The sequence below is a fragment of the Castor canadensis genome, chromosome 6 (genome assembly GCF_047511655.1).
Source record: "Castor canadensis chromosome 6, mCasCan1.hap1v2, whole genome shotgun sequence".
Classification (NCBI taxonomy): domain Eukaryota; kingdom Metazoa; phylum Chordata; class Mammalia; order Rodentia; family Castoridae; genus Castor; species Castor canadensis.
Window position 1 is genome coordinate 36,914,498 of NC_133391.1, and position 10,290 is coordinate 36,924,787.

Here is a 10,290-nt window from a genome sequence, read left to right on the forward strand (position 1 = left end):
ATGTATGACCAATAAAATAGGGCAGAAATGATGGTATGTCATTGTCAAGATCAGGTGATGAGGACATGGTAGCTTTTCTCTTGCCAACTCTGTCCCTCAGTGGGGATCCAGTTGCCATGTTGTAAAGGGCTCTGTGAAGAAGCCCAGGTGGGAAGGAACTGAGGCCTCTGGTTCCCGCCCACCTAAGTGAGCCTTCTGGGAGGCACATCCTCCAGCCCCCACCAAGTCTTCAAATGACCACAGCCCTGACCACATCTTGACAGCAACCTCATGAGAGACCCTGTGCTGGAACTACTCAACTAAGCTATCCCTGATTCCTGAAGGTAAGAGAATTACTAAGTTTGGGGGTGATTTGTTATGTAGCAATATATACCTAAAATACACCTCCCTTCTTTCTGAGGTGATTCCCCACTTACCCACTGAATCTCCTTGATCTCCTTGTCCCTTTATGCCCTTTTGCCTTCAGGTCCCAGTCCAGAACACTGGTTTCCAGATAGAGCTTGGAGATGTTGGGCTGGGGTTAGAGCACTTGTCTATCAATCACAAGTCCCTAGGTTCAATCCCTAGCATCACACACACACACAAATTGGAGATGCCAAATAAACTGAACCAGCTCCCTGGAGACCTTAGGAAGATGGGGAAAACAAAAAAAGAGCTAAAGTTTATCCTGCTGACTGGGGAGTGAGATTGTATGGAAGGAGGAAAGACCCCACGAGAAGCTCTTAACGCACAAGCCCCCTGCTTCTGTCTGCTCTTTGCTCTTTTCTTCTCCAGGAGGTGGAGGAACAAGGTGGTCCTTCAGTCTGTCTCTGTCCCCTTCATGAAAAAGCATGGGGAAGTCCCTGTAGCAAGTCCCAGTGAATCTTCGATGACTCTTCTCATAAGCCCAAAGGGCAGAGGCTGTTTTCTAGTAGAAAGGAAAAATGCCACCCACAGAACTTTCCAGGAAGCCCCTGGCCTGTGAAAACATGAGGGCTTCCACTGAGCCTGTGGAGGGTAGGGTCCTGGGGCAGTCATGGAGGGATCTCTTCAACAGCTATCTTGGCTACACAGCAGAGAGTGCAAATGACGCTCTGTAGACTTACAAGGGGGCCAGAAGGACATCACTGTACAGCATGCTCGTCCTGGCAAGTGCCACAGCTTCCTTCTTTCTGGGCCAGTTTCCTCACCTATGACAAAACAAGAGTCACCATCCTGAGGCTCCAATCTCAAATTGCCTTAAATGAATTATTCAGGCTTCAGAGTGTGCTCCTCTTCCCCTAAGGGTCCACACAGAACGATGATGTCCCTCTCTCTATTCTCTGTCCCCAAGTCTCTGGCCCTTAGGTCTCCGCAGAGACAGGCCTTCAACCTCATAGTGTGTCCCTTTGTGTTACTTTGCACACGGCACAAAGGCTCAGTAGGACACTCAATAGGGTGTCACAGCATGGCGTATGCCACCCTGTATCTCCTGCTCCTTCAGGCTTCCTCCCACTTGCTGTCAATATTTTGGTCTCCTGTGCAGGATTAAAGTTCCTTGACAGACACAGGTGTCTGTGGCCAAAGTCCAGGGCCCCACATTCATTGCAGGTGGAGGTCTCAATCCTTTTGCCAGGCCTGGGGTGCCATAGGCAGAGGGCCAGTGTGCTCTGCTGTATGGGCCCACAGTGTAGTCCAGAGGAAAGCTCTTTGCAGAGAGACAGAAAGGGGCATGACCAGAAAAACCTGCTTTCTCTCCTGATGGCTAATCAGACAAGTACACCATATGTGGAAGCACTCCACCATCTTCACAGGCTTTTTATTGTCCCACAACCACTCGTTTTGGTGGGTTTTTATCATTATCCTGACCCTTTTGTTTGCAAAAGGATGTCAGGGTCCTCCTGAGTTTGCCAAGGCTGGTCCTGACCTGGGTTCAAGGGATAACCTTGCCTCAGCCGGCCGAGTAGCTGGGACTACAGGCACACACCACTCCTCCTAGCCTTTATCTCTTGTAATAGGTGAGAAACTAAGGCTTAAGGAAATTGGCAACAGTCACCTCAGCAGAACTGACACGAGAAGCCAGAGCTCCTGACTCCCACAGCTGCAGCAACAGCCAGCTGTCCGTGGGCTGTTTTTCTCCCCGCCTGCCTGTGGCCTTTGTTCACTACCTTCCCCTTTGTCAGACTTGGATTATAACCTTGCCAGGGCCAGAGCTGTATCTCCTGAAGCATGCATTGTTCAATCCTTCTCCTGCAGGATGCATAGGAAATGGGACAGCTGTTGGGTGCACATAACAGCAGGCACACCACAAATACAGTGAGCTCTGCCTGGTCTGCTGCAGTGTTCAGTCTTTGGCCTGCCACAGCCAGCCCAGTGACCTCTAGGGGGTGTGACAAGCAGTGACCACTGGGTGGCAGCATGTTCTCATTCCTGGGACCAGAAAAGTCACCCAAGGCTGAGGAACTGGGGGAGGGGCAGAGGCAGGAACCTCAGCTGGTTGCCAGAAAGGTTGTGAGGCCCAATCTCCTGGAAGAGTTGACATGGCAGGGCTCCTGTGTCGTGTGTGTGTGTGTGTGTGTGTGTGTGTGTGTGTGTCCGCCTGCACTCAGCCACCCCAGTGTCTGCTGCAGCCAGGAAGCCAGGCACAAGGGCTAAAGTGCAGCTTGAGCATGGGGTGGGCCAGAGGGACAAAAATATAAAGGAAACCAGGGCAGCCAGCACAACGTGGGTGGGAGGACGGTAGAGACGGCGACTATAGAGGTAAGAGGTGAGGGCTTTGGGGAGCTTTAGAAAAACAATTACCCAGGACAGAGAGAAAGAGCAAGAGAGATACCAAGGAAGAAACACAAAGACCAGAAACAGAAAAGGGGAAAATGAGGGAGAATGTCTGGGGAAAGTAGGTTAGGAGGCTGGGGTGGGAGGAGAGAGCCCCCCAGAGGCTAGAAGAGACAGAAACCTTCAGTGGACAAGAAAGCCAGACTACAGCTTGCTGCTGACAGGGAAGTTTATTTGGACCGAGCTGCTGAGATCTGCTGGCTCTGCCAGGTCAGAGCTGGTTGGGCTCTGGCTCTGGCTCTGGCTCCGGCTCCAGCTCCGGTTCTGGTTCTGGTTCTGGCTCTGGCTCCAGCTCCAGTTCTTGCTCCATCTCTATCTTGCTCTGAGTCTGAGGACGGTGAATTCCATGCTCTAAGGCAGAAAATCTTCTTGATAGCTGCTGTAGAGAGACCGAGGGTGGGAGGAGGAGAAAGATGAAGGGGAAACGAATAGGAAGGATACTGAGTTCTATTTTTTCCTAGCCCACTGCCTTTTTCATCTGGTTCACAGCCTTTTCTCAGCCCCTTCAAGTCTCCCAGGTGCAAGGGGTTCCTGGAGACAGGGGCTTATTAAGAGGGACACTCTGACGACAAGTTCAGAGTCTACACTGGTTACGTTCCCTGAGGAAGGGGTAACATACAGCACTGAGGACTGAGGAGAGGGAAGCCAGGAGGATGAGGGCGCTGGGTCCCTGGCTCACCTGTCTTCTCCAAAGATGAAAGCCAAAGGCACCAGTCACCAAGAGAAGCAATGAGAGGGTACCAAGGATGAGAAAGAGAGAGAGATGGCCTCCTTTGAGGGCACCTGGGGTTCTCCCAGAGTGCTGGGCACCTATGAAGAAAGCCCAAAATTAGACATACAGGGTCAGGGATGAGAAAAGGACATCTTACCATACACTCAAACTTTACAGTTTGAGGTTTGAGGCAATGAGGTTCATAAAGCCTTGTCCAGGATTATTCCGCTCATTAGTAGCTGGGCACGCTGGCTCATAATCCCAGCTACTCTGGAAGTGAAACTTGAGAAGATACAGTTTTGCCAGAGCAAAAAATTAGCAAGACTCCATCTTTTCCAAAAAAAAGAAGCCAGGCAGCAGTGGCTCACACCTGCAATCCTAGCTACTCAGGAGAGAGAGATGAGAATCATGACTTGAAGCCATTCAGGGCAAATAGTTCAAGAGAGCCTATCTCAAAAAGACCCATCACAAAAATAGAGCTGGTAGAGTGGCTCAAGGTGTAAACCCTAAGTTCAAACCCCAGCACCGCAAAAAAAAAAAAAAAAATTTAAGGGTGGTAGGTGGTAGAGCACCTGCCTAGCAAGCATGAGGCCCTGAGTTCAAACTGCAGTACTACCACCACCAAAAAAAAAAAAAAAAAATCCTGGACATTGTGGTGTGCACCTGTCATCCCAACTACTTGGGAGGTGTGAATAGGAAGACTGTGGTCCAGGTTGGCCCCAAGGAAAAACTCGAAGCTATTCAAAAAAAAGTAACTAAAGCAAAAAGTGGTAGGTCGTCTGCCTATCAAGCACCAGGTCCTGAGTTCAAACCTCAGTGCCACCACCAAAAAACAAAAAGAACCTAGAGAGCTTCAGGTCAGGTTCCTAATTGAACATAGGAATAGGAATGGGGGTGGGGTTGAGAGGGGAACCAAGATGATGGTTTCAAAGTTGGGGCTGTGGTAGTTTGGGGCCTCAGACCTTGGCTTAGACTCTGGGACATATAACTGCTCCGAGAAGCCTTTCCCCCTGGTACAGCTGACATTGCTAGGGTTGGGAAAGGAGCCTGGCCTCTTGCATCTCCAACCAGAGTCCTGGGGAAATCCTTCTGGGTGGCCTGTCCAGGGTACAACACACAAAGCGCTCTTGTCCAGATGCTGGGGTTACCTCACACAGCAGTTTCCCTTAGGAGCCCGGTAACCCAAAGGATTTGGGAATCACTAGAAAAGAGGGAGGAAATTTCGTGGAGTCTCAACCCCCTTACTTGTTACCACAGGTTCAATCCCAAATCTCAGTTACCCTGCTCTCACCAGGGTTCTGACTGAGTGTGGCTTGGGGCAATCAGGAGGTATGGCCAAATTAATTTTAAAACCATGCTCTGGCCAGATCATTTTCCTGGTTCAAATGTCCCAGGTTCCCTGTTGCTTTCAGGACATTGTTCAAACTCAAACTGACACTGAGGGCCACATAAGAAATATGAATTCAGATTCGTTCCCATTACTTTGTCCTGAAATGTTCAGACCCTCAATAGCAGTCAGGTGAATTCATTCCTGATACACCTTGAACATTTTCCTCTTCCATGACTTGGCTCACAGCAGTGCCCCCTGCCCTTTGGTGGCTCTGCATGAACTTCATTCCCCTTCCAAATGTTTAGAGGACAGTGAACCAGCTTATTGATCTAGAAGCCGAGCGTGCTCAAAGTGGTACAGTGAGAGGTAGGGTGGTAGGAACAGACAAATGGTGAAGGCCTTGACCCCACTGAGCTTGGAGTATGAGGAAGTGAAGATTTGCTAACACAGACACCTAAGTGGCACCTCGCAGCTGCATGACTTTGAGAACAATGCATCCTCTACAAAAACAAATATAGCAATATCTCCCATTGAGTGGCTGGACACAAAACAGTTGACCTCTAAGAAGATATTGGACAGAAAGAATGGGTGGGCTTTTAGTGACAGACTGAATGTGAGGGAAAGAGGAAGCCATGGTTTTGGTTGAGTGGGAATCCAATGAAGTTACTGACAGGTTGAGTCAGCAAGATTGGTGTGAAGTAAAGATGGGGTTTGGATGAGGCTGAGGGGTGGGGATATCTACAGATATTCAGAAAGCATGTGGGAATTCAGGATTGGCGTTCAGGAAATGTATTCATTTATTTATTCATGTAACCAATGTGCATTATTAAGCACCTACTATGTGTGCTACTGCCTAATGGCCACAAGTGAATACTGCAGACATAATTAATCCATCATGGCTCACAGCTACTCATCAATGAACACAGAGTTTCTGAGTATTTTTGCTGTGTTTGTTTTATATTGTCTTGGAAAACCCTTGCTCAGTAAATATTTGCTGACCAAGGGATTGATTTATTAACTCCTTCCAAATCCAGATCAATTCACACAGCTTTAACCCCAGTCCTGGGTCCAAAGCAGACAGGGATTCTAGAAATTCACGCTGCCTCCTCTGAGCGATTCAAACTTTTACCTTCTCTCCTAACTTCTCAGACTGTCCCGCCAATTCAAAGCAGGGGAGTCCCTTAGAGAACAATGGAACATTTATTTTTGTGACTCAAGGAGAGATTTTCAGTTTCAGTTTTTTTATCATGGGGGTGAGAAAAGAGGTCATAACTTGTACCCAAAATGGCCTGGTATCATGGGGTAGATTTGTGCAGTCTTTGAACAGCCAGCCCTTCCTCCCTGTCCTTGTTGCCCTCCGATGGGAACTGCTCCTTTCCCACCTTTGGCTAACCTGTGATGACTGCCAAAGTGACGATGGCACTGAGTTGCTGCTCCTGTAGTTGGATGCGGCAGGTGTAGGTCCCAGCCTGTGCCAGGCTCACAGCATCCAGCTGAAGGGTAAAGTTGCCATGGTCTCCAGCCACCAGGAGATCGGGGCCTCCCCCAGGAGGGACCCACTTGGCAATAAGGTAAGACTGGGTCTCCACACCAGGGGGCAGGTAGCATGGCAGCTCTACCCTGGAACCTACTCCTGCGTACACTGTCAAGGGGGTTGGAGGCTCCAGACCTAGGAGAAAGGGGAACCCAAAGTTAAAGCCAAGAGGCTGGGGTGGGTGCAATGGGCTGGAGTAATGGAACTGCGGAGAAGGGGACAGAAGAGTGAAGAAGGTGGTGCTAAGGCTGGGTGCTAGTGGATCACGCCTGTAATCCTAGCTACTAAGGAGGCAGAGATCAGGATGATTGCGGTTCAAAGCCAGCCCAGGCAAATAGTTCTGCAAGACCCCATCTTGAAAAAACCCATCACAAAAAAGAGCTAGTAGAGTGGGTCAAGGTGTAGGCCTTGAGTTCACCGCAAGAAAAAAGAAAGAGAGAGAGAGAGAGAGAGAGAGAGAGAGAGAGAGAGAAAGAAAAAAAAAAGAGTGCTAAGGAACAGAAGAAGGTGGATGAATTGAGGATGCTCAGAAACCCAGGTGGAAAGACTGGCAAATGAAGCCAGATGGCCAGGGGAAAAAGCTACAAGGGAAGATGGCACAGAGGAAAAGGGGTTGGAAAGTGAGGCTCAAATCAATCAGAGATAACACTAACTGCTGAGAACCTGGTTTGGGGACCATGAGTCAGGGGAGTTTGAGGGGGACAGGAAGGGGTTGTGGTCAAGTGCAAAGGCAAATTAGAGTAGTTACCCAGAACTGTGAGGTTGTACATGATGGAGACATTGAAGCCATCTCTGTAGGTGAGGATGCAGCCCCAGGTCCCAGAGTCCAAGGGGCTGGCTCTGGGCAGGAAGAGGAAGTTTTCAGCTAAGTAGTGATGGGGGGATTCTTGGACAGGGACTTTGCCCTGGCCCCGAAACCAGTGCACAGAAACTGGGCGGTCAGGGCGGCTGAAGGAACAGGTCAAAATGACCCAGTCAGAGGTTCCAAGGGACCCTGAAGGATTGGCAGTCACTGTGCAAGGATAAAGAAGACTTGATCAGCTCTACTAAATGGGAAACACTTCCCCAATCCAGCAGGCTAACCAAGCTGGAAGCTCCTGACAGCAGGGACCTTGCTTTTAGATTTGCCTTCTCTCCTCACCCCACCCCCTCCCCCAGCCTCCCATCTCCTCCAGTTCAGTGCCTGGCACCTTGGAGGTAGTTAAAGTGGATCCCTATGAGTCCCGGAACTTCTATCCACTGTCCCCTGCTCCCAGTTTACTTGACAGGACCTACCTTTCTCCTTCCCAGACCTTTCCAGGGGATCCCTACTAAGCCCACCCAATGAACTACCAATGTCTGAAATGACTCACACACTGCACTCTCCCCCTCCACACCTCCACCTCCACCAGGGCACTCCCGCTGTGGGTGGGGAAAAGGGGGGCTCCGGGGGTGGTGCAATCTCTCCATAGGGGCCTCTCCTCATATGTATGCTTCTCTGCGGACACCTGCCACTCCCCTTCCTCTCCCCTTTGGAGGCCCTGGGCTGGCCTAGAGCGCAACCCCTGCTGGAGCCCTTCCTGCCTCCGGGTGGTAGGGAATGGAGGCCCGTCTCCCAGCCCCTCTCCCCTCGTCCCGCCCCACCTACTCGAGGCCTGGCCCACGCGCAGACGGAGACGACAGGAGAAGGCGCGGTTCCTGAGGCGCACGGCTGCAAGATACTCGCCCGCGTCGGCGCTCAGGGCTGGGCGCAGCCACAGCGAGAAGTCCCCGCGCTGGAGGCCGCGATCCTCCAGCTGCACGCGGGGCTGCAGAGGCAGCCTCCCGCTGCGCAGGCCTCCGGGAGCCACGCTCAACACCGTGTAGCGTTGCGGCCCCGGTCCCCGCGACGAGGGCGCCTCAGGGTGAAGGACTGGGGTGGGAGCGAGAGAGCCACTAGGTAGAAGAGAGAATGAAATTGAAAAATTCGAGGGGTGATCGGCCCTCAAGAAGGTGCAGTTCAACCACACTTTGAAGATAAAGAGATCTCTTGACTATCAACCGTCACCACCCCGTTGGTCCTGGCACCATCCACCACTGGTGAGGTGACATACTGTGGAATGAAGGTGTGAGGGGATAAGGATGAGGAGGAATGGCAAGAGGGGTGCGTGAAGGCAGGGGAGGCTGAGTCACTGTCTTCACAGTGACTGACATCTCAGGGAATGGGACAGGACTGGCTTGGATGTTGGGTTGTGTCTGGATACCATTAGTCCTAGACTGGGAGTTTCTGTTGCCCAGGTTAGAATTGCATACCTGTCTGGTTGATGCTGCCAGGTGACCCCTCCTCTTCGTAGAAGGCTGAGATCCTGGAGGGGGATTGAAGGGCTGCAGGGGAGCCGGGCAGGAGCCCCCTCCTGGGCCCACACCACCTGGACCTCTTTCCCAGGTCTTGGGGCCTCCACTGGGGGAGCAAAAACAGAGGCCAAGGAGAGGGGCCATGAGCTGAGACTTAGGAGTAAAGAAAGATTTCATAATTTCCCAAGGGAGAAATGAGATGGAGGAAGGGCTTGGGTTTCTGTCCCTCCCTTGCCAAGGGGGACACTGAGGAGAGACTGTGGAGGTAGAAGGACTCAGCTCAGGAAAGAGAATTAGAAGAACCACCACAGAACTAAGGAACTCTGGATCTTTGAGGCCATGGAGAGATCTCTGGAGATCAGCCTCCCCCGTTCCCACCTTACCTGGAACTGCCCACAGCAGTTGCAGAAGCAGCAAGCCCATGAATGGAGCCTCCCATATCTCCCCTATGGCCTGGGCCATGCTCCAAAGGGGGGAGGGCTGAAAATGGGAGCTGGGGGACAAAGGAGAGGTTCTGCAAGGAAGGCGGTGAGGAGGAGGAAAGGAATCTAGAGGAAAAGGGAGCACCAGTAGAAAGGTCTAGAGAGAGCAGGGAGGACCAACTGATCAGAGGCTAGAGTCCAAGAAAAAACTGACCAGATTTGGGAGTGGGGGGGCACCCCAGGGACCTGGCAGGGCAGTGGTAGAGAGCAAAGTGGAGCAAAGTGGCTGTAGGGAGCTGGGATGCTGCTCTGTGGCTCCCAGGGCCTGGCCCCTGTCCTGCTTTCCTTCTACCTTCCCCACTTCCCCTCCCCATTGCCCGCCCCCCACACCCTAGGGCTTACAGTTTCACTTCGCAGTGGAAAGTCTGAGGGGGCTGATTCCCAGCAGCATCACCTTCCACCCCTGTGGTGTCACTCCTCTTGTTTATTTCCTCAGTCCGGGGTCTCCCCACCACCTCTGCCTCATCCCTTCCCCACCTGCTGACTGTTCTGTCACCCAGGTACCTTGGGTGTGTGTGTGTGTGTGTGTGTGTGTGTGTGTGTGTGTTTATGGTACTGAGGCTTAAACTCAGGGCCTATACCTTGAGCCACTCTATCAGCCCTTTTTTGTGATTTTTTTTTTTCAAGATAAGGTCTCGTTAGCTATTTGCCAGGGCTGGCTTCAAACCATGATCCTCCTGATCTCTGCCTCCTGAGTAGATAGGTTTATAGGCATAAGGCACCAGTGTCTGGCTCCCTCTGATCTTTTTTGCCAATCATTCTGCCTGGAACTCCCACTTGCTGCCTCCAAGCTGCCTCCTCTGTTTCATTACACTTTTTTTCTTGGCAGGCTCATTCCTCTTTCTCAATACCCTTCTCTACCCTCCCTCATTCCAGAGCTCTTTTACCTTATAGACCTGCCTCCCCAGCCATTCAGACATCTGGGAATCAGCTAGAAAGAAAGCTTCACCACATCCTGTAAGATAGTGGAGCTGGGAATGAGGATGGGGAAGAAGATTAAAGCAGTTACATTGTATCAAGCTTCTTTCTGTACTAGCCACAGTATTCTGATGCTTTACATACAGTAACTCATTAAATGTTTCCCCATTGTATACATAAGAAAACTGAGGCTCAGGGAGATTAAACA

At 51.2% G+C, this 10,290-nt stretch overlaps 1 protein-coding gene across 2 annotated transcripts; it reads right to left on the reverse strand.

The window, feature by feature from the left end:
* Nucleotides 1–2,952: 2,952 nt before the first annotated feature.
* Nucleotides 2,953–9,474, reverse strand: Lag3 (lymphocyte activating 3). 2 transcript variants are annotated; one of them, XM_074076182.1, is made up of 7 exons: nucleotides 9,066–9,474; nucleotides 8,641–8,788; nucleotides 7,997–8,283; nucleotides 7,118–7,381; nucleotides 6,229–6,504; nucleotides 3,473–3,603; nucleotides 2,953–3,169 (listed from the first exon to the last, which is right to left on the reverse strand). In XM_074076182.1, the coding sequence occupies exons 1-7, from the start codon at nucleotides 9,142–9,144 to the stop codon at nucleotides 3,005–3,007; spliced, it is 1,350 nt and encodes a 449-aa protein (XP_073932283.1). In that variant the 5' UTR covers nucleotides 9,145–9,474; the 3' UTR covers nucleotides 2,953–3,004. The 2 variants fall into 2 exon arrangements, with proteins under 2 accessions (XP_073932283.1, XP_073932281.1); XM_074076180.1 differs by having other exon boundaries at nucleotides 2,953–3,172.
* Between the last annotated feature and the right edge of the window lie 816 nt (nucleotides 9,475–10,290).